Source organism: Lycium barbarum, chromosome 4, assembly GCF_019175385.1.
Source record: "Lycium barbarum isolate Lr01 chromosome 4, ASM1917538v2, whole genome shotgun sequence".
Taxonomy (NCBI): domain Eukaryota; kingdom Viridiplantae; phylum Streptophyta; class Magnoliopsida; order Solanales; family Solanaceae; genus Lycium; species Lycium barbarum.
Window position 1 is genome coordinate 89,552,630 of NC_083340.1, and position 27,457 is coordinate 89,580,086.

A 27,457-nucleotide genomic window follows, 5' to 3' on the forward strand; every position below is an offset into this window, starting at 1 on the left:
TGCAGCAATGGCTAGGCCAAGAAAGTTCAAGGCTACACCACTTGATACAGAGATCACTTCTGCAAATTCTCATGAGGTTAGGTGTAAACGCTTTAAGGTTGCACCACTTGAAGCTGGTTCGGCATCAAAAACTTGTACTGGAGCTCGTTCTGGTGCTTCGTCGTCTAATGGTAGTGATCATGTTAGCATGCCACCGACACATGGACCTGAGTATGCTTCATATGAATCTAATTCATCAGATGATGATGATGTCCCTCCTACTTCTAGTGAGACTACTGCAAGTAAGAAGAAGAGCTATTGGATTGTCAGTCTTATTGGTAAGAATCGTTACTACTCTTGTATTTTCGATTTGCTTGGCAATGATATTATTTAAAGTATGACAATTTTTGTTCTAGATGAGGGTGGTACCATTATAGAAGGAAGACTGAAGGTGCGAGATATTTGGTTACTTCCTACGGGTAAAAGGATTATCATCCCGTGCAATGAGCTTGGCCAACCAATAGATGATGCAGGTGGTCTCTTGGGTCGCTTCATGGGAGATTTAGGGTCTGACTTTTCTAAATTTCCTATGTGTTACAAGTCATGGCGTAAGGTTCCAGTTAACTACAAGAATAGCGTATATGACGACATTATACAGGTGCACTATTATTATATTTTTTTCTGTTGAAATAACTATTTATTTCTCCTAAGATGGAGTATGTTTCCGGAAATTCCTGAAATATGGAATGTATGAATAGAAAATGATAAATTCCAGTAACTTGAATATGAAAACAGTTCAATTTCTTTCTAAGTTCAAGTAGTCATTACAAATACAGACATTGGTTACTGACTTTTTGGATTTTTGTGTTTGTTTATACTTGCACTAAGAGAATTGTTTAAAGCTGTTTTGTTATCATTGTTTTCTGCTTTCTTTTTACCTAACTTTTGGTCCCATCTTTGTTTTGTTATTTGTAGTGTGTTTCACCTTTTCTCTGTCTCCCAACAGCTTATAATAAATCTATCGAATAATAGATGAAGATAGATGTCTGACTTGTTTAATGATATATTGTCTTATGCAGAAGAAGATTCTTGTGGAGGATGGTCGATTAAGAGACTACATGATGAAGAGTATTGGAAAGACATGGAAAGATACTAGATGTTCTCTCTCTATTTGGTCTAGGTAAATGTTTATGTAAACATTTCTCCTCTTATTTTCCTTCTAAAACCCACCTGTGCACACACCAAACTCCCTGTCCTTTAGCTTAAACCCAAACCTTTACCTTATCTGTTGGACAAAGGGATTTTTTTTTTTCCGAAAATGTTGTTGCGTATATTAACTGTTTTATCCTTATCTGTGTTTGTTGTGGAGTGTTTAGACCCTGCATTTAATGATGATGTTATGGGTTTAATTGTTTTCAAAGCTGGAAAAAGAATTCAACTATGGCTTTTATTAATTCCTGGTTAATACAAGTGCTGAAGATGTGCAAGCAGAATGCTGAAAATCGACGGAAACAAACTTACACACACACTAATGGTTCAAAAAGCTTACCTAGGAGAAAAGCTGAAGAAGTTTGTCAATTAAAAAGCTCAAGTTATTTGTTTCCTGTTCTTCAAATTTTTCATGGTCTTATAGTTTTAAATATATGATTGTGGTCATCATAATGTAGGAGCGTAAACGTGGGAGACCAATGAGTAGAGGAGAGTTGTGGCCCTTGACTCACAAACGGAAAGACTCGACATATATGAATGAAGCAGCCAAGCTTATTGGTGTAAGTAATAATTGATCAATTTTCTTTATATACCTAAAATAAAAATTCTTATTTAATGGTTGATACTAAATTTATGTAGGAGCAAATAGAGAGGATTGAAAGTCAGGATGGCGTGTCAAAGAAAATTTCATAATTTGATTCACTTGCACAAGTGTTAGGAAAGGAGCACGCTGGTCGGGTTCGAGGAGTGGATTATGGGCCGACACCTACTCAAGTGTTTGGCCAAACAGCCTATCAATTTAAGGGTGTATCTTCAACACAAGCTAATCCAGATCATGAAATGGAGGAGATGAAGTTGAAGATGCAGGAGCTTCAATCCGTGGTGGAAAGTGAGAGATCTAGAAGGCGTGCTCTTGAGAACTTTCTAACAAGATATATAGTCCCACAAGGAATGGAATTGCCGGCCGATTTGGCTGATATGGATAGTGCTGCGACGGTATGTTTTTACCTCCTCTCTCTGCCTATGCTGCTTTCTGGTAATTGATTCTTTGGCAACCATTAGAGTTCTAATATATTGTTTTGTTTGGTTCATAGTAATGACAATTGAAAAATCTTGATATATTGCTACTTTTGTGTGAATGTATTATACTCTTTAAACTTTGGAAAACATTTGAATTTGTGTGCTGCTTGTGAAATCAATATGCGTCTGTCAAGTTAATCATGTCACGACCCAACCCCGTGGGCCGCGACCAGTGCCCTAGCTGGGCACCTATACGTACCCGATACCCAAATTAGCATATTAACAAAATAATATAATAATAATATTAGTGGACGCTACAGAATTTAGCATAAAAAGCAGACTTGGCACACATAGGCCGATAAGGCCATCATAGAACAAAGTATCCCAAACATATGTACAGAACCCACACAGATATATCCACAGACCTCTACAGAACATATCATAATCATAAGACGGGACAGGGGCCCGTCATACCCAGAACAATGTACATATCCAGATAGCAGTGACAGACTGTACCAAAAGATGGGCTCTGAAGAAGAGAGCGCCCCAAAATAGCAGAAGTGGGATCCTAAACAGATGGATCAGCGAACCTGTCGTCTGTACCTGCGCGGCATGAAAACGCAGCCCCCGAAGAAAGGGGGTCAGTACGAAATATGTACTGAATATGTAAAGCGGAATCACAGAAGTCAAATCATAATGATTTCAGAAAATAAGTACAAAATCCAGAGTGTCAAATGCATATTTCCAAAACAGATAGAATGTGTACAGAAACATATGTCATATCATATCCGGTCCCTGCCACGGGACTCAGCAGACAGAACGTGGCCACCCTCCCGACGCTGGTGCCACAATACAGAGGAATCAGAAAAAGGGGCGTGGCCCTGTATCATAAAATGTCATATCAAAATGTCCATAACATATCAGATCAGAATAGGCGGACATGGCACATCATACTCCACAGACCCATGTACGCATATACCTGCCCCCTCACATCGGGACGCGGCGAACAATGCAGAGAATCACGCTTGACAATATATCCTGGCCCGGGCTCAGTGTAGGAAACATTGGGGCATCCACGAATGGAGTAGTGAGAGACTAATGCAATTTAAAAATATCATAAATGTTTTCAAAGACTAGATGAAGCGTATCAAAGCCAAACAGATCCAATGGAGTCGGACGGGATCATAATAAATGCATTTCGGATATCATAATAAATTACAGAAGTATAACTTTCCCGAAGTCATTCCGGGTGTCAAAATAATTTATAAGATTTAATAGAATATTTAAAACAATGTTCGTTAGGCGATTAGTAGGGTAATCAAAACATTTCTTTCAAAAATTGCTTAAAAAGAAAGCTTTAATACATTAAGGGCAAAACCGGGAATAGTGGGCCCGCCTCGGGACAAATAAGGCGACGGGCTCAAATTATGCCCTCTAAGCTTATGGTATCACCTAAGAAGGTTCTACAAGCATTCTATGACTTTGCAAGTAATTTGGAGCAAGGTTGCATTATTTCAAGAAAAGTGTACCAAAGTAGTTCAATTCTACTGAAGGAAAAACTGAAATTTTCTCTTGCGGATTCCGAGGGCCAAGAGGTCCTTCGAGGCCCGGATCCGACCCTAACACACTAAGGGCATGCCAAGGGAAGAATTGGGGTTGCTTTACATACCTTTCACGCTCCTTACGCCTTTCCAAACTCACTTCCCGTTTCGTCGAAAAACTGCAATTGGTCAAGTTTACCAATTGTAAGCTATGAATACCAAAGTTTCAACTTAAGGCATAATTGTCTACCGAAATTTCGGCAGCACTTCCCCTATACATATAGCACCCCGAGAATTCAACTCGGCTATAAATCATCAACAACAACCCAAACGACAACATCAATATCAACAATGAATCATTAAAAACACAAATATCCTTCAACTAGTCATTTTTCTCACAAGTTGACATAACCTTCATTCTAACCCAAACTTTCACTAATATCAATAATTTCACATTCATCAACAATCAAGATCATCACCATATAGTTCTAGAAACATTTCATATCGTTTTCCTCAAGTTATACACTCGATATACATAATATACAACCTTCCGTCAAAGTCATATCTTATGCAAGACATCAAATCTTTGGCATACAACTTTATAACATGTTTCCAACTTCCCAATTCATCAATGATCATCATAATTAACAACCAAACAACTTCATTTCCTTAATGTCGGCAAATCATACTAAAACGACATAAGTTTCTACATTCCAATTCAATACAAACTTATATCATTTTAACTTCATTTACATTACAATAACACACTAACACACTAAACAACTTAATTCATTTTTATCCCAAATCCAACATACCACACGGCCAAGAACCCTCTTTGTCAACTTCAACTAAATCATTCAACTTTCAATCCCAATATGCATTTCATCACAATCACAACTAGAATATAACATGAATTCAACACATTGTGGGTATACCACCTATATATACACACGGCTACACCTCATATTCCAAACCCACTTTGCAAACTTCCATTTTTCCATACAATCAACACATTTCTATATACTACAACACAACCAAAACTTCATAACACAATAAAAAGGTAGAAATTCTTACCTTTTCTTCAAGTCTTCTTCACTTGGAGATATGATCACTTTGGTGATTCTAATGCTTCCCACTCCAAAACAACTATACCAAGTTACAAAGGAACCTTGACTTAGTAGGAAATCAACAAGAAATAAATTTTTGGAGCAATATTTTTGGTGGGTGAAATTCCCCCTCAAACCCGAAACCCCCTATCTTTTTTGCTCTTGCTTTGCTTTGTTCTTGTTTCATTCTTATCACAAGTGTTCTAGATATATAATTGAAGTGCTTGGTCACATGACCAATTAAATTGGGCTTGGATCAAGGCCTTTGATGGCCGGCCAAGGTCCCATAATTGGGCCTCAATTCAATTCAATTTTTGAGCCCAATAGCTTATGAATCATATTTTGTAATTCCGGAAACTAATTTCCAAAATTCCAAAATTGCCCTTAGCCTTGTCCCACACTTCCATGACTCTATTCTTTCATGCATAACTCCTATGTTCAACAAAATATCAAATTGACCTTATATCACAAAAATCCAATATATAACAAGTCTTTCCAAACGTGTGAAAACACGGGATATAACATCCTCCCCCCCTTTAGAACATTCGTCCTCGAATGTAAAATTAATCTTATAGGGTTGGAAAATACTTTGGGGGAGTTCATGTTTATAGACAGCATAAATAGTACACATTCATTATCGAAATGGAATTAAGCAAAGATTCGGAATTACCTGAGGGCACTGGGAACAGATGAGGATATTTCTTCTTCATCTCCTCTTCGGCTTCCCAGGTCATTTCCTCCCTATTATTATTCCGCCACAGCACCTTAACAGAGGCTACATCCTTGTTCCGGAGTTTTCTTACCTGGCGGTCCAAAATGGCTACGGGCTGCTCCTCGTAAGATAACTGCTCCGTCACCTGAATATCAACCGCAGAAAATATCCTGGAGGGATCACCAATGCATTTGCGGAGCATAGACACATGGAATACCGGATGTACCGCTTCCAAATCTGATGGCAGATCTAACTCATAGGCGACATTTCCAATTTTTCTAATAATCTGATAAGGCCCAATATAACGCGGACTAAGCTTACCCTTTCTGCCGAACCGCATTACGCCTTTCATAGGCGATACCTTCAGAAATACCCAATCGCCTACCTGAAACTCCAACGGTCGACGCCGTTTATCCGCGTATGACTTCTGTCGACTCTGGGCTGCTAACAGTCGCTCTCGAATAAGTTTCACCTTGTCCACGGCCTGCTGGACCATATTTGGGCCAATCAATTCTATCTCGCCAATATCAAACCAGCCGATCGGCGACCTGCATTTCCTGCCATATAAAGCCTCGTATGGAGCCATCTGGATGCTGGAATGGTAACTGTTATTATATGCAAACTCAATCAACGGCAAGTGATCATCCCAGCTGCCTCTGAAATCAATAACGCAGGCCCGCAACATATCCTCCAACGTCTGTATAGTGCGCTCGGCCTGTCCGTCACTCTGAGTTTGAAAGGCTGTGCTCAGACTCACCTGAGTCCCTAGTCCCTCCTGAAAAGATCTCCAGAAATGCACCGTAAACTGGGCGCCTCTGTCAGAAATAATAGATAGAGGAACTCCGTGAAGCTTCACAATCTCTCTAATATAGAGCCTGGCATAATCCTCGGCGGAATAAGTAGTCCTAACGGGAAGGAAATGGGCTGATTTCGTCAGCCTATCAACAACGACCCAGATGGAATCATACTTCCGTGAAGTGCGAGGCAAACCTGTAATGAAGTCCATATTAATAACCTCCCACTTCCAAGTCGGGATTTCCATCTCCTGCAACAGTCCACCTGGCTTCTGATGCTCAATCTTGACCTGCTGACAATTAGGGCACTGGGCGACGAACTCTGCAATATCCCGCTTCATACCGTCCCACCAGTATAAGCATCGAAGATCATGGTACATCTTCGTAGACCCAGGATGGACCGAATAGCGAGCATAATGTGCCTCGCTCATAACCTGCTACCGAAGGCCTGCAATATCAGGTACACACAACCTGCCTCTGTATAACAAAGTACCGTCCGGTGAAAACTCGAACGGAGTCCTCTCCTTATCATAGGCTGTGTCCCTGTACCGAGCTAAGACAGGATCTTCGTATTGACGCCTTTTAATATCGTTCCTGATGGATGACTCAGAAACCCCTCGAACCGAAATCTGGGTATCTCCAGAATCGGCCAGGCGAACCCCGAGACTAGCCAACTGCTGAATATCACGGGCTATCTCTCTCCTGTCTGGCTGTAGATCGGCCAAACTGCCCATAGACTTCCGACTGAGCGCATCTGCAACAACATTAGCCTTACCCGGATGATACAGAATATCCACGTCATAATCTTTCAGGAGCTCCAGCCATCTCCGTTGCCGCAAATTAAGCTCTCTCTGCCTGAAAATATACTGGAGACTCTTATGATCAGTATAGATATCCACATGAACGCCATATAAATAGTGTCTCCATATCTTTAGAGCATGAATCACCGCTGCGAGCTCCAGATCGTGGGTAGGATAATTCTTCTCATGCTTTTTGAGCTGCCGGGAAGCATACGCTATAACTCTGCCGTGCTGCATCAATATACAGCCTAACCCCATACCAGAAGCGTCACAATAAATAACATACCCGTCCGGTCCCTCTGGAAGAGTCAGAACTGGGGCTGTAGTCAGCTTCTCCTTCAGCAACTGGAAGCTCCGTTCACAAGCGTCAGACCACTGGAACTTAGCTCCCTTCGGAGTCAGCCTTGTCAAAGGTGCTGAAATCGAAGCAAACTTCTCCACAAACCTCCTGTAATAACCTGCTAGCCCCAGGAAACTGCGTACCTCTGTGGGCGTCGTAGGTCTGGGCCAATTCTTCACGGCCTCAATCTTCTGTGTGTCCACCCGGACACCATCAGCTGCAATAATATGCCCCAAGAAAGCCATTGAAGACAGCCAGAATTCACACTTAGAAAATTTTGCATATAACTTCTGATGCCGGAGTACCCCTAATACCGATCTCAAATGATCTGCGTGCTCCGCCTCAGACCGAGAATAAACCAGGATATCATCAATGAATACAATTACGAACATATCCAAGAATGGCCTGAATACCCGGTTCATCAAATCCATGAATACTGCGGGGGCATTAGTAAGCCCAAAAGACATAACCCTGAACTCATAATGCCCATATCGGGTCCGGAAAGCTGTCTTAGGGATATCGGCCTCTCGTACTCGTACCTGGTGGTAACCGGATCGAAGATCTATCTTCGAAAAACACTTAGCGCCCTGCAGCTGATCAAAAAAATCATCAATCCTGGGGAGGGGGTATTTATTCTTTATAGTTACCTTATTCAGCTGCCGATAATCAATACACATACGCAGCGACCCGTCCTTCTTACGCACAAATAATACCGGGGCTCCCCAAGGCGAAGTACTGGGTCTGATGAAGCCCTTATCTAACAAATCGTTCAGCTGCTCTTTCAACTCCTTTAATTCTGCAGGCGCCATTCTGTACGGAGGAATCGAGATAGGCTGAGTGTCTCGGAGTAAATCAATAGAGAAATCTATCTCCCGTTCTGGAGGAAGACCTGGAAGCTCGTCGGGGAAAACATCTGGAAACTCATTAACCACGGGGACTGACTGAAGTGTCGGCATCTCTGCTCCCAAGTCTTGCACCCGTACCAGATGATAGATATAACCCTTTCTGATCATTTTCTTCGCCTTAAGGTACGAAATAAACTTACCCTTCGGCGATGCTGTATTACCAGCCCATTCTATAACTGGCTCCCCGGGAAACTGGAAGCGAACCACCTTATTCTGGCAGTCAACATTAGCGTAACAGGAAGCTAGCCAATCCATACCCATAATAACATCAAATTCAGTCATATCTAACTCTACCAGATCTGCCTTAGTATCTCGGCTACATACAATCACAGAACAGTCTTTATAAACCTGTTTCGCTACAATAAAGTCCCCTATCGGTGTGGCTACCTCAAATGGCTCTATAGGTTCAGACATAATACCAATTTTACCGGCAACAAGTGGTGAAATATATGATAAAGTCGAACCTGGATCAATTAGTGCATACACAGACCGAGAGAAGACCAATAAAGTACATGTAACGACATTAGGAGATGCCTCCTGATCCTGGCGGCTGGCCAAAGCATAAATGCGGTTCGAAGGACCGCTAATACCAGAAGCTCCACCACGGCCTCTGCCGCGACCCGCCGGTGCTGGAAAACCCTGCCCCGTAGGGCTCATAGCCACTGACGAAGATGAAGACCCAGCGGCTGATCCGGTAGGCTGCGCTGCACCACCCGAACTACCCTTATACGGGCAATCTCTCACAGAATGGCCCTGACGACCACAAGAAAAGCATGCACCGGTGGCCCTGTAGCACTCTCCCGGATGATATCTGCCACAAAGACAACACTGAACCCTGGGTGGCCTCATCTTACCAGAACCCCTATCTGTCCGCGAACCTGAAGCCCTGGAGCTCTGGCCCGCTCCTGAATACCCTGGGCTATCGAACCTGCGACCTATAGGCTGGGTAGGCGCGCTCTGCGCCGGCTGAGATGAAAATCTGCTAGGCTGCTGCGGCTGTTGGGGTTGTCTGCCCCGAAAATCTCCAGATGACCTGGCCCTCTTGGGCTGTCTCCGATCCTAGCCCCTGTCAGGTTGATGTCCTCCTCTGCCCCGATCCTCCATGCCCTGGGCGTGGGCCTGAATACGGGCAATGTCCATACCGGGCTGAGCAGCCAATACTAAGCAGCTATCAACAAAATACCGATTCAGCCCCATAATATATATGTGCATCCGGTCCGCCATAGTAGCCACCACAGTAGGTGCATATCGGGCTAAGGAATCAAACTCCAAACTATAGTCCCGGACACTGCGACCCTTCTGCCTCAATAATAAGAATCTATCAGATCTGGCTCGTCGCAACTCTGGGGGCAGAAAATGTCCAAGAAATGCCTGAGAAAAATCGCCCCAAACTGCTGGGGGAGCGCCGTCCCCTCTGGATAGCCCCCATGACTCGTACCCGTTTGCCGCCACATCATATAACCGGTACAAAGCTAACGCGACTGACTCTGTCTCGGAAGCATTAATCAAATCTAGAGTGCGCCGCATCTTCCTGATAAACTCCTCAGAATCCTCCTCGGGCTTTGTCCCGAAGAATTCTGGAGGACTACAAGTCAAAAACTCACGGGCTCTCTAACTATCATGCCTGACTGCCCGGTCACCTCCCAGTCCATGCCCCTGAACCTGCCCTGCCACAAGTCTAGTCAGTAACTGGACTGCCTCTCTCATAGACTAATCCTCAGTGCCTGGCCGTGGAGCCGGAGGCTCAAGTACTGGAACTGCGGGAGCTGGCGGTGGAGCCGCCCCCCGATCTGCGGCTGCGGCCGCCCCAATCTCCTCCACGAGTGGCGGTGTAGAAGAACCCTCTGTCTGGGGCAAAGTCTCCGGAGCAATATGTGCCTGGGCCCTGGTAATCCTCTGGACCCGGCTAGTCTCTCCCAAGGCTGCTGACTTGGCCTTTTGGGCCGCTGTTGACCTTTTTGGAGGCATATCTGCAAATATAGCCACTCGTTAGGGAGGGGTCATCCTGATAACACAGCTCTATCGCACGATCTAAGACAGAAAGAAGGGTAGTATCCTAAATTCCCTGTAGCCTCCTGTTTATAGGTGTGGTGCACAACACACCGATAATCAATACTCTACTAGACACGGTCTGTGGACATTCCGAGGACGAACCGCTCTGATACCACTTTTCTCACGACCTAACCCCGTGGGCCGCGACCAGTGCCCTAGCTAGGCACCTATACGTACCCGATACCCAAATTAGCATATTAACAAAATAATATAATAATAATATTAGTGGACGCTACAGAATTTAGCATAAAAAGCAGACTTGGCACACATAGGTCGATAAGGCCATCATAGAACAAAGTATCCCAAACATATGTACAGAACCCACACAGATATATCCACAGACCTCTACAGAACATATCATAATCATAAGACGGGACAGGGCCCCGTCATACCCAGAACAATGTACATATCCAGATAGCAGTGACAGACTGTACCAAAAGATGGGCTCTGAAGAAGAGAGCGCCCCAAAATAGCAGAAGTGGGATCCTAAACAGATGGATCAGCGAACCTGTCGTCTGTACCTGCGCGACATGAAAACGCAGCCCCCGAAGAAACGGGGTCAGTACGAAATATGTACTGAATATGTAAAGCGGAATCACAGAAGTCAAATCATAATGATTTCAGAAAATAAGTACAAAATCCAGAGTGTCAAATGCATATTTCCAAAACAGACAGAATGTGTACAGAAACATATGTCATATCATATCCGGTCCCTGCCACGGGACTCAGTAGACAGAACGTGGCCACCCTCCCGACGCTGGTGCCACAATACAGAGGAATCAGAAAAAGGGGCGTGGCCCCGTATCATAAAATGTCATATCAAAATGGCCATAACAGATCAGATCAGAATAGGCGGACATGGCACATCATACTCCACAGACCCATGTACGCGTATACCTGCCCCCTCACATCGGGACGCGGTGAACAATGCAGAGAATCACGCTTGACAACATATCCTGGCCCGGGCTCAGTGTGGGAAACATTGGGGCATCCACGAATGGAGTAGTGAGAGACTAATGCATTTTAAAAATATCATAAATGTTTTCAAAGACTCGATGAAGTGTATCAAAGCCAAACAGATCCAATGGAGTCGGACGGGATCATAATAAATGCATTTCGGATATCATAATAAATTACAGAAGTATAACTTTCCCGAAGTCATTCCGGGTGTCAAAATAATTTATAAGATTTAATAGAATATTTAAAACAATGTTCGTTAGGCGATTAGTAGGGTAATCAAAACATTTCTTTCAAAAATTGCTTAAAAAGAAAGCTTTAATACATTAAGGGCAAAACCGGGAATAGTGGGCCCGCCTCGGGACAAATAAGGCGACGGGATCAAATTATGCCCTCTAAGCTTATGGTATCACCTAAGAAGGTTCTACAAGCATTCTATGACTTTCAAAGTAATTTGGAGCAAGGTTGCATTATGTTATGTCCCGTGTTTTCGTATAATTGGAAATCGAGAAATAATTACGATTTATGTGTTATAAGGAAATAATTTGATTTTAGTGAATATGACTATGTTCGTTATGGAATCTTTAATGTTAAGACATCGGGAAAGGCCGAGGGTAAATTTGGAATTTCGGAAATTAGTTTCGGGAATTACAAAACGGGACCTTTTGAGAATTGGGCCAAGGAAAATATGACACAAAGTTTAGGCCCAAGGGATTAGGGTGGCCGGCCTTAGCAAGGCCCAAACCCATTATGTTGATGTCATGTGCATAGCACATGACTCTTAAAAGGATATATATATCATGTACACTTGATAATTATCAAGAAAATAGAACAAAAATTCAAGAACACCCCACAAAAGGGCTTCGGCCGAACCAAGAAAGAGAAGAGAAAGAAATTCTCCAAGCCTTGTTTGTGATCCAAAAATCCTAATTTCTACATAGTTGTGAAGTACTCAAGACCCTCTTCAACGGGGTATAATTAGTTTGGCACAAGGACCTCGTTTACGACAAGTTGGGTTTTCAAGAAAAGGTAAGAATTTTGCCCCTTTAATGTTATAGAATTGATATGAAGATGTTAAGGATTGGGAATAGACGAGAATCCCGTAACTTTAATGTAAATAGAAAGCCGTGGGTGTGTGTGTATATTGTGTGTTGGCCGTGAGCCATAGGGAGAAGAAAGTGAGGTGAATTGATCTTGTTTAGTTGGTATAATGTGGTGGTGATCATGGTGTCGTAAATGATTGATTGATGAATTAAATTGGCGTTGGAAAATGATTTCGGATATTATCGGAAAGCGTATACTTTCGGTATAATTGTGTATATCATTGGATATTTAGGGTGCTAGAGACTTTAAATATGAATTTATAATGATGTTAATGAATTCGGAATGAAACGACGCGAGTTAGAATGTTCGTCGTGAATTTTCGATGTTTTGAAGAATTATGGAAAGTAATGGATTTTGGGGAAATTTCGTGTATGGCTTGGATTGTAGTTAGGATGTGATTGTATAAGTTTGAATGAGGAAATGAATGCAATTATGTAGATATAGAATTGGAGTTTTAGAAGTTTGAACGAAAGTTGCCAACTTAGATAATAAAGTTGAACTTTGAAGCTAGAGTGGTTTGATTATTGCTTGTGTTGTTTGATGATGTGTGGGCTGTTTTATTGATGTATTTTGAGCCGAGCTAAGTCTCGGGGATGTTAGATTTATAGGGGAAATGCTGCCGAAATTTCGGTAGGCAAAAATGAAGTTAAAGGCATTTTTAAGCCTAAGAGTCTCAATTGGTAACTTTGACCATTTGCAGATTTCGGGCGAAACGGGACTTGACTTTTGGGAGAGAGTAAGATGTCCGTAAGGTATGTAAAGCTTCCCACTTCTTCGTTTGGCATATCTTAGTATGATAGGCGAATATGAGAACTTCCGGAGCATTCCTGCTCCTCGAAACCCGATCCACAGGAAAGTTACTATTCATTTAATTCAATTGAAGCCTAAGGGCTCTATTTTGGCTAGAATGCCACCAATCATCCGAAACCTATCGAAATGTGATCGGGTTACTTGGTAATGATTATGTATGACCCTTTGGCCTATAAATGTTCGTACATTACGTCCGCCACCTCAATTTGACTCGAGGTGGGCCCGCTAACCCCGAGACGCCCTATTTGTCTTATTGGGCAATTCTTGTGAATAAAGTTTGATATGATACTTTCGGCTTTGGAACTCCCTCCTATGAGATATGTTTTGGATATTATGATATACTAAGTTACGTTTTGAGCCATACGTACCATTTTGGGAAACTTTTTGTGAAACGAACCTTTGTATCGACTAAGTATTCGATTACTTTGTATTATGGAATGACTTATGAAACCATTATGTTTTGAAAGACTATTTTGAAATATGATTTGCATTTGTTTGCTCACGACTCCGCTCGTGCCTTATTATGACTTCGTTCACCGGTTCCCGGGCCGGTTTTGATTCGTGCGCCTTATGATAATTCGGCCGTATGCTGTGTTACGGTTCCCGAGGCTTCGCCATAGGGTCGGGTTCCGTTTGGAGTTATGCTGTGATATGGCTCGTGATGCGATACGCTCACCTATGATTATGTTTGTGTTCGGGGATGTACGGAGATTTGAAACCTTCTGGTGTTATGCTGTGTGTGGCGCCAGCGTCGGAGTGGCGACCACGTTCCTAAGCGTTTGCATGATTTCGTTTGCATTATGTATACGTATATGATTTCGATACAGATTTTTGACATACCAATTTGTACTCCACTTTGACATCTGATTTGCGTTCGGTTTTGATCCATATTTCTGTACTCCGTGCTTTACATACTCAGTACATATTTCGTACTGACCCCCTCTTTTTCGGGGGCTGCGTGTTATGCCCGCAGGTGCAGACATTGGTGATCCTCCACAGTAGGCTTCACTCTTTGCTATTCCGGAGTACTCCTCCTTGATCCGGAGTCCACTTTTGGTACAGACTCCTTTTGCTTTGTATATATTCTGTACATTTGACTATTTGGGTACGGCGGGGCCCTGTCTCGCCATATGTCTTTGTTTTGAATTCGTAGAGGCCTGTAGTCATATATGTGGGGTGAGGGTCCTGTATGTGTTGGTTTGATTTCGTTTTCTGGTCTTAAAGCGGTTTGTTCATTATGATGGCCCCAAATGGCCCATATGCTTACGTTTGCACTTTTGATCGGCGATGTCTATTCCGCCGCTCAGTTTGTATTTGATATGGCATTTTGATTTGGTGCGACCGCTTAAGACATATTTTGACATAAATTGCATTTGATATGATTTCGAAAAATTCGGAAATACGTTTGGACCTTATAATTAATGTGTGATTCGGTCTGGGCACCCAGGTAGGGTGCCAGTCGCGGCCCACGGGGCTGGGTCGTGACAAAAGTGGTATCAGAGCAGTTTGTCCTCGGAATGTCTACAGGCCGTGTCTCGTAGAGTCTTGTTTATCGATGTGTTGTGCACCACATCTATAAACAGGGAGCTACAGGGCATTTAGGATGTTACTTTCTTTGGAATCTTAGATCGTGCGATAGAGCTGTGCTACTAGGATGATTTTGATCTGACTCGCCTTTGTGTTTGCAGTGATGCCTCCGAAGAAGGCAACGGTGGCCCAGAAGGGCAAAGCGAGGATGGGAGAGACTAGCCAGGCACAGCGAGCTACCCAGGCTCGTGTTTATGATTTGCCTGAGGATGTGCCTCATTCTGAGGGGTCTGCTACACCCCCACTAGTACAGCCTGGAGCAGGACCTTCAGCAGCTCCAGAGGTCCGTGTACCCGCACCTGAGACTCCAGCTCCTCAGCCAGGGGCGGAGGATAGGACCCTGAGAGAGGCTGTACAGTTGCTGACTACATTGGTGGCAGGACAGGCTCACAGACGCGGGCGGAGAGATGATGATGACGATGACAGGCGGGACAGCCTGAGAGTTCGGGAGTTTTTGTTATGTGGCCCTCCAGAGTTCTTTGGGTCTAAGCCCGATGAGGACCCCCATGATTTTATTCGGGGGATGCGACGCTCACTGGACTTGGTCAGGGCTTCAGAGACCGAGTCGGTTGAGCTAGCTTCGCACAGACTTCGAGACGTGGCCACCCACTGGTACGAGACTTGGGAGCTGTCTAGAGGAGAGGGTGCCCCTCCAGCCACTTGGGATCAGTTTGTGACAGCATTCACCCGCCACTTTTTTCCCCCAGAGTTACGACGGGCGCGGGCTGATCGATTCTTACGTCTACAGCACAGGGGTCGGAGTGTTCGCGAGTATAACCTTGAGTTTGATTCTCTGGCCCGATATGCACCGGTCGTGGTAGCAGATATGTCCGATCGGATGCACAGATATGTTATGGGATTGGACCGGTATTTGGTTGATAGCTGTATGGCAGTGTCATTGCAGGCAGACATGGACATTGCCCGACTTCAGGCCTATGCGATGGGTATGGAGGACCGTCGCAGGTCTGATCCTTCTCGCAGAGATCGAGATAGGAGGCCGCCTAAGAGGGCTAGGTCTGCAGGTTATTCTGGAGATTCCCGAGGCGGACAGCCTCAGCAGCAGCAGTCAGATAGACCTTTTCCTCCCTCCGGCCGGAGTACTCAGTCAGGCAGCCGGAGATTCGATAGTACGGGACCGTCTGGGGCCGGTCAGAGCTCCAGAGTGGCAGGTTCGCAGGTATCCAGGGGCCCCAGCCAGGCCAGACCACCCAGGCCCCGTTGTCCTCATTGCGGGAAGTCTCATCCCGGGGAGTGTTACCGAGCGACTGGAGCTTGCTTTTCGTGTGGTGGTCAGGGCCACTTTATGAGAGACTGTCCTTTGGCTAGCGGTTCTGGTAGTGCTGCTCAGCAGACAGGGTCAGCCGCCGGTTCTTCATCTGTTCCATCTGTTGTACGCCCTGGAGGGAGAGGTATGCCAGCACCGGCAGGACGCGGTCGAGGCCGCGGTGGCGCTTCAGGTTCTAGCGGTCCCTCGAACCGCATATATGCTTTGGCCAGCCGCCAGGATCAGGAGGCTTCGCCAAACGTCGTCACAGGTACATTACTGGTTTTCTCCAGATCTGTATATGCATTGATTGACCCTGGCTCTACTTTATCATATATCTCCCCGCTTGTTGCTAGTAAAATTGGGATAGTGTCTGAGCTTATAGAGCCATTTGAGGTAGCTACGCCAGTTGGGGATTTTGTTATAGCAAGACAGATCTATAGAGATTGTTCTGTGACCATTTATGATCGTAGCACTAAGGCTGATCTGATAGAGTTAGATATGCTTGAGTTTGACGTCATTATGGGCATGGACTGGTTGTCTTCCTGTTATGCTAATGTCGACTGCCAGAAAAAGGTAGTCCGTTTTCAGTTTCCAGGGGAACCAGTCATAGAGTGGTTCGGATCTACAGCATCGCCGAGGGGTAAGTTTATTTCATACCTTAAGGCTAAGAAGATGATCCAGAAGGGGTATATCTATCATTTGGTTCGTGTGCACGATACTGCCGCGGAGGTACCTACCCTTCAGTCTGTTCCGGTCGTCAGTGAGTTTCCAGATGTATTTCCTGACGAACTTCCTGGCCTTCCGCCTGAGCGGGAGATTGATTTCACTATAGAGCTGATGCCGGATACGCAGCCTATATCTATTCCTCCGTACAGGATTGCACCAGCTGAGCTGAAGGAGTTGAAAGAGCAGCTGAAAGATTTGTTGGATAAGGGCTTTATCAGACCCAGCACATCACCCTGGGGAGCGCCGGTATTGTTTGTCAGAAAGAAAGATGGGTCATTGCGGATGTGTATCGATTACCGGCAGCTTAATAAGGTGACTATAAAGAATAAATATCCCCTCCCTCGGATTGATGATTTGTTTGATCAGCTGCAGGGCGCTAAATACTTTTCAAAGATAGATCTGCGCTCAGGTTATCATCAGGTGCGAGTACGGGAGTCAGATATCCCGAAGACAGCTTTCAGGACCCGGTATGGGCATTATGAGTTCAGAGTTATGTCTTTCGGGCTGACTAATGCTCCAGCGGTATTTATGGATATGATGAACCGGGTATTTTGGCCTTTTCTGGATATGTTTGTTATTGTGTTTATTGATGATATCTTGATTTACTCGCGATCAGCCGAGGAGCATTCAGATCATTTGAGGACGGTACTTGGCATTCTCCGTCAGCAGAAGTTATATGCTAAATTCTCTAAATGTGAGTTCTGGTTGACTTCTGTGGCATTCTTGGGCCATATTGTCGGCGCAGATGGTATTCGGGTCGACACGCAGAAGATTGAGGCTATGCAGAATTGGCCCAGGCCTACTACACCGACAGAGGTGCGCAGTTTTCTGGGATTGGCTGGGTATTATCGCAGGTTCGTGGATGATTTTTCTTCTATTGCAGCACCACTGACGAGGCTTACTCAGAAAGCAGCAAAATTCCAGTGGACAGATGCCTGTGAGCGCAGCTTTCAGATGCTGAAGGAGAGATTGATTACAGCACCAGTTCTGGCTCTTCCAGAGGGATCTGACGGGTATGTTGTCTATTGTGACGCCTCTGGTATTGGGATAGGTTGTGTATTGATGCAGCACGGTCGAGTCATAGCCTATGCTTCCCGGCAGCTCAGACCGCACGAGAAGAACTATCCCACTCATGATCTTGAGTTGGCCGCAGTGATTCATGCTTTGAAGATTTGGCGGCATTATTTATACAGGGTCCATGTTGATATCTATACGGACCATAAGAGTCTCCAGTATATTTTTAGGCAGAAGGAACTAAATCTGCGGCAGCGGAGATGGCTTGAGCTACTAAAGGATTACGACGTTGATATTCTGTACCATCCGGGGAAAGCCAATGTGGTAGCGGATGCACATAGCCGCAAGTCTATGGGCAGCTTGGCTGATGTACCGCCTGGTAAGAAAGATTTGGTTCATGACATTCGTCAGCTGGCCAGCCTCGGAGTTCGTTTGGCGGATTCTGGAGATTCTGGGATTTCTGTTCGTCCAGTTGCTAAGTCATCTATTATTCAGGAGGTAAAGCAACGCCAGTTTGAGGATCCTCTTTTGATTCAGTACAGAGATGTGGCCCTTAATAAAGCAAAGACTCAGTTTGAGATCTCGCCTGACGGAGTATTATTATATGACGGCAGATTCTGTGTACCGGACGTTGCGGGCTTACGGCGGCAGATTATGGGCGAGGCCCATAATGCACGGTATTCTGTTCATCCTGGTTCCACTAAAATGTATCGGGACCTCAGGTGTTTGTACTGGTGGGACGGCATGAAGAAAGATATTGCTGAGTTTGTTAGTTAGTGCCCGAACTGCCAGCAAGTTAAGATCGAGCATCAGAAGCCCGGTGGATTATTACAGGAGATGGAAATTCCAGCCTGGAAATGGGAGATGATTAATATGGATTTCGTTGTGGGGTTACCGCGCACTCCACGCAGGTACGACTCTATCTGGGTTATTGTTGACAGGCTGACGAAATCAGCCCATTTCCTTCCGGCTCGGACTACCTATTCGGCTGAGGACTATGCCAGATTGTATATCAGAGAGATAGTCAGACTTCACGGAGTCCCTATATCTATTATTACTGACCGAGGTACCCAGTTTACAGCAAATTTCTGGAGGTCATTTCAGGAGGGATTAGGGACTCAGGTGAGTCTCAGTACAGCTTTTCACCCTCAGTCCGACGGACAGGCCGAGCGCACTATTCATACGCTCGAAGATATGTTGCGGGCCTGCGTTATTGATTTTCGGGGCAGCTGGGATGATCATTTGCCGCTTATTGATTTTGCCTATAATAATAGTCATCACTCCAGCATTCAGATGGCACCGTATGAAGCCCTGTATGGCAGGAAATGCAGATCTCCTATTGGTTGGTTTAACGTGGGCGAGACTAAGCTGATTGGGCCAGATGTGATCCAGGAAGCCGTAGATAAAGTAAAGCTTATTCGAGAACGGTTATTGGCTGCTCAGAGTCGACAGAAAGCTTATGCAGATAGACGACGTCGACCGCTAGAGTTCCAGATTGGCGACTGGGTATTCCTGAAGGTGTCGCCCATGAAGGGTGTCATGAGATTCGGTAGAAAGGGTAAGTTGAGCCCCCGGTACATTGGGCCGTATCAGATCGTTCGAAAGATAGGCGAGGTCGCCTATGAGCTAGACTTACCATCCGACTTGGAAGCCGTACACCCGGTGTTTCATGTGTCTATGTTGCGGAAATGTATTGGTGATCCTTCCAGGATATTCCCAGTTGATGACATTCAGGTGACGGAGCAGTTATCCTATGACGAGCAGCCTGTATCTATTCTGGATCGACAGGTGCGGAGACTACGCACTAAAGAAGTGCCCTCCGTCAAAGTCCTGTGGCGCAACAATAATCGGGAGGAGATGACTTGGGAGGCGGAGGACGAGATGAAAAGGAGATACCCTCACTTGTTCCCGACGTCCACAGGTAATCTAATTTTTTTTTCAGTTTGTTGTGTTGATGGATAAAATGAATTATGTATGTCATTATTAAAAAGGGACACTCCTTCCTTGATCATAAGACATTATAAGATTAATTTAACATTCGGGGACGAATGTTCTTAAGAGGGGAGAATGTTATGTCCCGTGTTTTCGTATAATTGGAAATCGAGAAATAATTACGATTTATGTGTTATAAGGAAATAATTTGATTTTAGTGAATATGACTATGTTGGTTATGGAATCTTTAATGTTAAGACATCGGAAAAGGCCGAGGGTAAATTTGGAATTTCGAAAATTAGTTTCGGGAATTACAAAACGGGACCTTTCGAGAATTGGGCCAAGGAAAATATGACACAAAGTTTAGGCCCAAGGGATTAGGGTGGCCGGCCTTAGCAAGGCCCAAACCCATTATGTTGATGTCATGTGCATAGCACATGACTCTTAAAAGGATATATATATCATGTACACTTGATAATTATCAAGAAAATAGAACAAAAATTCAAGAACACCCCACAAAAGGGCTTCGGCCGAACCAAGAAAGAGAAGAGAAAGAAATTCTCCAAGCCTTGTTTGTGATCCAAAAATCCTAATTTCTACATAGTTGTGAAGTACTCAAGACCCTCTTCAACGGGGTATAATTAGTTTGGCACAAGGACCTCGTTTACGACAAGTCGGGTTTTCAAGAAAAGGTAAGAATTTTGCCCCTTTAATGTTATAGAATTGATATGAAGATGTTAAGGATTGGGAATAGACGAGAATCCCGTAACTTTAATGTAAATAGAAAGCCGTGGGTGTGTGCGTATATTGTGTGTTGGCCGTGAGCCATAGGGAGAAGAAAGTGAGGTGAATTGATCTTGTTTAGTTGGTATAATGTGGTTGTGATCATGGTGTCGTAAATGATTGATTGATGAATTAAATTGGCGTTGGAAAATGATTTCGGATATTATCGGAAAGCGTATACTTTCGGTATAATTGTGTATATCATTGGATATTTAGGGTGCTAGAGACTTTAAATATGAATTTATAATGATGTTAATGAATTCGGAATGAAACGACGCGAGTTAGAATGTTCGTCGTGAATTTTCGATGTTTTGAAGAATTATGGAAAGTAATGGATTTTGGGGAAATTTCGTGTATGGCTTGGATTGTAGTTAGGATGTGATTGTATAAGTTTGAATGAGGAAATGAATGCAATTATGTAGATATAGAATTGGTGTTTTAGAAGTTTGAACGAAAGTTGCCAACTTAGATAATAAAGTTGAACTTTGAAGCTAGAGTGGTTTGATTATTGCTTGTGTTGTTTGATGATGTGTGGGCTGTTTTATTGATGTATTTTGAGCCGAGCTAAGTCTCGGGGATGTTAGATTTATAGGGGAAATGCTGCCGAAATTTCGGTAGGCAAAAATGAAGTTAAAGCATTTTTAAGCCTAAGAGTCTCAATTGGTAACTTTGACCATTTGCAGATTTCGGGCGAAACGGGACTTGACTTTTGGGAGAGAGTAAGACGTCCGTAAGGTATGTAAAGCTTCCCACTTCTTCGTTTGGCATATCTTAGTATGATAGGCGAATATGAGAACTTCCGGAGCATTCCTGCTCCTCGAAACCCGATCCACAGGAAAGTTACTATTCATTCAATTCAATTGAAGCCTAAGGGCTCTATTTTGGCTAGAATGCCACCAATCATCCGAAACATATCGAAATGTGATCGGGTTACTTGGTAATGATTATGTATGACCCTTTGGCCTATAAATGTTCGTAAATTACGTCCGCCACCTCAATTTGACTCGAGGTGGGCCCGCTAACCCCGAGACGCCCTAATTGTCTTATTGGGCAATTCTTGTGAATAAAGTTTGATATGATACTTTCGGCTTTGGAACTCCCTCCTATGAGATATGTTTTCGATATTATGATATACTAAGTTACGTTTTGAGCCATACGTACCATTTTGGGAAACTTTTTGTGAAACGAACCTTTGTATCGACTAAGTATTCGATTACTTTGTATTATGGAATGACTTATGAAACCATTATGTTTTGAAAGACTATTTTGAAATATGATTTGCATTTGTTTGCTCACGACTCCGCTCGTGCCTTATTATGACTTCGTTCACCGGTTCCCGGTTCGGTTTTGATTCGTGCGCCTTATGATAATTCGGCCGTATGCTGTGTTACGGTTCCCGAGGCTTCGCCATAGGGCCGGGTTCCGTTTGGAGTTATGCTGTGATATGGCTCGTGATGCGATACGCTCACCTATGATTATGTTTGTGTTCGGGGATGTACGGAGATTTGAAACCTTCTGGTGTTATGCTGTGTGTGGCGCCAGCGTCGGAGTGGCGACCACGTTCCTAAGCGTTTGCATGATTTCGTTTGCATTATGTATACGTATATGATTTCGATACAGATTTTTGACATACCAATTTGTACTCCACTTTGACATCTGATTTGCTTTCGGTTTTGATCCATATTTCTGTACTCCGTGCTTTACATACTCAGTACATATTTCGTACTGACCCCCTCTTTTTCGGGGGCTGCGTTTTATGCCCGCAGGTGCAGACATTGGTGATCCTCCACAGTAGGCTTCACTCTTTGCTATTCCGGAGTACTCCTCCTTGATCCGGAGTCCACTTTTGGTACAGACTCCTTTTGCTTTGTATATATTCTGTACATTTGACTATTTGGGTACGGCGGGGCCCTGTCTCGCCATATGTCTTTGTTTTGAATTCGTAGAGGCCTGTAGTCATATATGTGGGGTGAGGGTCCTGTATGTGTTGGTTTGATTTCGTTTTCTGGTCTTAAAGCGGTCTGTTCATTATGATGGCCCCAAATGGCCCTTATGCTTACGTTTGCACTTTTGACCGGCGATGTCTATTCCGCCGCTCAGTTTGTATTTGATATGGCATTTTGATTTGGTGCGACCGCTTAAGACATATTTTGACATAAATTGCATTTGATATGATTTCGAAAAATTCGGAAATACGTTTGGACCTTATAATTAATGTGTGATTCGGTCTGGGCACCCAGGTAGGGTGCCAGTCGCGGCCCACGGGGCTGGGTCGTGACACATTATTTCAAGAAAAGTGTACCAAAGTAGTTCAATTCTACTGAAGGAAAAACTGAAATTTTCTCTTGCGGATTCCGAGGGCCAAGAGGTCCTTCGAGGCCCGGATCCGACCCTTACACACTAAGGGCATGCCAAGGGAAGAATTGGGGTTGCTTTACATACCTTTCACGCTCCTTACGCCTTTCCAAACTCACTTCCCGTTTCGTCGAAAAACTGCAATTGGTCAAGTTTACCAATTGTAAGCTATGAATACCAAAGTTTCAACTTAAGGCATAATTGTCTACCGAAATTTCGGCAGCACTTCCCCTATACATATAGCACCCCGAGAATTCAACTCGGCTATAAATCATCAACAACAACCCAAACGACAACATCAATATCAACAATGAATCATTAAAAACACAAATATCCTTCAACTAGTCATTTTTCTCACAAGTTGACATAACCTTCATTCTAACCCAAACTTTCACTAATATCAATAATTTCACATTCATCAACAATCAAGATCATCACCATATAGTTCTAGAAACAATTCATATCGTTTTCCTCAAGTTATACACTCGATATACATAATATACAACCTTCCGTCAAAGTCATGTCTTATGCAAGACATCAAATCTTTGGCATACAACTTCATAACATGTTTCCAACTTCCCAATTCATCAATGATCATCACAATTAACAACCAAACAACTTCATTTCCTTAATGTCGGCAAATCATACTAAAACGACATAAGTTTCTACATTCCAATTCAATACAAACTTATATCATTTTAACTTCATTTACATTACAATAACACACTAACACACTAAACAACTTAATTCATTTTTATCCCAAATCCAACATACCACACGGCCAAGAACCCTCTTTGTCAAATTCAACTAAATCATTCAACTTTCAATCCCAATATGCATTTCATCACAATCACAACTAGAATATAACATGAATTCAACACATTGTGGGTATACCACCTATATATACACACGGCTACACCTCATATTCCAAACCCACTTTGCAAACTTCCATTTTTCCATACAATCAACACATTTCTATATACTACAACACAACCAAAACTTCATAACACAATAAAAAGGTAGAAATTCTTACCTTTTCTTCAAGTCTTCTTCACTTGGCGATATGATCACTTTGGTGATTCTAATGCTTCCCACTCCAAAACAACTATACCAAGTTACAAAGGAACCTTGACTTAGTAGGAAATCAACAAGAAATAAATTTTTGGAGCAATATTTTTGGTGGGTGAAATTCCCCCTCAAACCCGAAACCCCCTATCTCTTTTGCTCTTGCTTTGCTTTGTTCTTGTTTCATTCTTATCACAAGTGTTCTAGATATATAATTGAAGTGCTTGGTCACATGACCAAGCACATGACCAATTAAATTGGGCTTGGATCAAGGCCTTTGATGGCCGGCAAAGGTCCCATAATTGGGCCTCAATTCAATTCAATTTTTGAGCCCAATAGCTTATGAATCATATTTTGTAATTCCGGAAACTAATTTCCAAAATTCCAAAATTGCCCTTAGCCTTGTCCCACACTTCCATGACTCTATTCTTTCATGCATAACTCCTATGTTCAACAAAATATCAAATTGACCTTATATCACAAAAATCCAATATATAACAAGTCTTTCCAAACGTGTGAAAACACGGGATATAACAAATCAGTTCACTATATCAGCCTCATCTATTTATTTTCCTCTGTTGCTAGTTCTAGGTGGAAATGGAACTAGCAACAGAGGGAAAAAAAAGGTCTACTCCTTTGGCTTTTTGTGAAGGAATATTTAAGTTGGTGCTTCAAGAAAAGGACAAGGTCAAATGAAGGTTTTATTTACATGGTTATAAGGTTTAAATCATGTGGATGGTTTTGAAATTTGCAAATGGGAATGATGAGAAGCAAGTAGTAGTAAAAGTGAAGTGGCAGCTGCAGTAATCACGATAATCTTTTCTTCTACCTTTTCTTAAAAATTAGCTGCCTTTATTGAAAGTGTTAAACTTTGTGGTACTCAAGTAGTAGGTTATTCTTTATCCGAAAAGTGTTATTCCTTATTGTTCTTATTTGTTTTTAATGTTTATATTTTCAGGCATCAAACAGGCCAAGACCATCTTCCTCATCCAAATGTTGAAACCCACAGCGATGCTAATCATGTTGTTCAATCTGAATTTTGCTTATGGATTTCAGTTCTAATTTTGTTAGCAATGAACTTGTTTTTCCGGAACTGTGGATTTTGCATCAGTATATCATATTTTAGTTCTTATATCAGATTTTGGTTCTTATATTTTGCCTCTGTGCCTTTTATTGAGTAGTGCAGATTTTATGTCTTGTGATGAGATCTTTTGTTATATGACCAGAAGCTCTTTTAATTGCAGTGGGCTATATATTTTGCAAAACTTCTTTTTCTATTCAATTTCTATGTTGGTTATAGGTTGGAATATGTTAAAATTAGGCAAATTCTACAGAATGAAATGGGTCAAAGTGCAACAAATTGAATTGCAAATTGCCAGAAAATCGTATTTTTAGTTTTATGGGTTTAACCGTCGTAAAATCAACCTAAACTGCTGGGAAATCGTATATCAGTTACAAACCGCCGCTAAACCTAACAAAACCGCCGGGAAATAGTAGCTCACTTACAAACCGTCGCTAAACATAACCAAACCGCCTCTGTTTAGTAATTTGTTGCGGTTATTCCAGCGATTATGCTAACCCGTCGGAAAAGGGTTTTCCGACCCCTTATTAGGCGACAGGTCTAAACTGCTGCTAATTTTATACTGCGGCAGTTTGAACCGTCGCAAAATAAAGGAACAAAATGCTGGGAAAAAGCGTTTTTACTGCAGTGTTAGGAAATTTTTTAATTCTTTTATACTTTTGTTACCATGTCAAACCTGAAATTCGGAATTGTTGTTTCAACATAGCTTGAAGGGTAATATTATCTAAAAATTATAGCAAACAATAGTTTTATTTAAAGCCCTAAATTCCTAGAAGGTGAAAAGTTGAAAAAGAAAATATGGTTTACACAAATTTTTTCATCCCATTATTTTCTCCGGTATGATATGACTACTAGAAACATGATTTTCCCATCGTGAATCAGTGGAAAATTTGTGTATAAAATATGATTTTCCCACCGTGAATCAGTGGGAAATTTTTGTGTAAAACATGATTTTCCCACCTTATTCCCACCGAACTACCTAACTAGAATACGCACGGTAGGAAACATATTATCATTAAAACGCTGGGAAACTTTTTAATTTGTCCGTGTGAAAACACTACTATTTTTTCTTTTCTCACTAATTCAATCAAAATATTTGTGGGAATAGCCACTGAACAATTTTCAATGAAAAACTCGGTGGGAAAATAGTTAGTTTTTAGTCGTGTATCTTCCTTTTTTTTATTTGTCAGCGACATTTTTTTTTTGTGTGTTGAGCAATGTTAAAATTTGTCAGAGTATATTATCATCTCCGTTCTTGTTCATAATTGTTTTTCCTCTTTAGCAAATACTACCTGATTTTGGAAGATAATATCCTTAGCAGTTGGTATGTTCATTACTGGACAATTATATAGAAATAAGGGTAATGACTTATGTATAGTTTAGTGTTAATACATAGGTGATGAATTGTTTTATCATAAGATGTTTGACGTTGCACTTTTAAGTAGACTTGGCTTATTAATCAACATTATGCATGTAGAGATATTTTACTCAATAATGGAGTTACTATGTGACTTAAGTTAATCGCTTCTTTAATATTTGGTTTTTGTTTGGAATGACTGAACTTTCAATGTTCGGTGCTTGTTTGGAATGAGCTTTCATTTGAAAAAGTATTATTGCATCCAATGTAAATTTGGTTTGTACTTTTTCTAACATTTGTATATGGGGAGGTTTTTTGTTTGCACGATGGTGTAATGCCCAGTATATTCGGGTTTGGTGCGAATGTGTAAAACTAGTAATAAGATGATATTTAGCTATATGAATCCATTCGGGATGAATTTGGGAGCCAAGCAGTCGTTTTGAAGTCGAACCAAATAGTGATGTTCATAAGAGTTCTCAAACTCGTCTAAATTGCAGTAGGTTTTACTTCTAATCCAGTTTCGTGAAAATAGGTTGGGAATTTGGGAAGACTTCCTCAATTAAAGTTATAGGTCTTCGAAATACCTTTCCAACGGTAGGTTTCCTAGCTCCAACGGAGCTCTGTGCTAGGAGTTATGCCTATTTTACTGAACATCATTTGTGCAGTGTAAAAATTAGGCTTGCGTGGCGCCCCGAGCGGCGCCCCAGGCCAAATTTTCTAGGAAACTCAAAATTTTGATGCCGTCGAAATGGATACACTATGTGTGCCGCCCTGGGCGACCCCCCAGGCGACGCACCAGGCCATTTTATGCCTGAAGCGATATTTCCCGAAATTTATAAAAGCCTAACTTCGTTATATTCATTCCCACTTCGTTTTGGCCTTCTTTTTGAGGGAAAACAACCATAGGGTTTCCCCAAAACATGTAAGGTAAGTTCTTGATCAATTCGCATCATTACTTCAT

At 42.6% G+C, this 27,457-nt stretch overlaps 1 protein-coding gene across 1 annotated transcript in view; it reads left to right on the plus strand.

Moving 5' to 3' along the window:
* LOC132636137 (uncharacterized) overlaps positions 1-25,195 on the plus strand; it is a 34,048-nt gene extending 8,853 nt beyond the window's left edge. The window contains exons 2-7 of the mRNA XM_060352845.1: positions 6-317; positions 396-637; positions 1,059-1,159; positions 1,647-1,748; positions 1,828-2,410; positions 24,601-25,195. Coding sequence (XP_060208828.1) covers positions 8-317; positions 396-637; positions 1,059-1,159; positions 1,647-1,671 — 678 coding nt within the window. The 5' untranslated portion in view covers positions 6-7 and the 3' untranslated portion in view covers positions 1,672-1,748; positions 1,828-2,410; positions 24,601-25,195. The remainder of the gene's footprint in view (positions 1-5; positions 318-395; positions 638-1,058; positions 1,160-1,646; positions 1,749-1,827; positions 2,411-24,600) is intronic.
* The last annotated feature ends 2,262 nt before the right edge of the window (positions 25,196-27,457 follow it).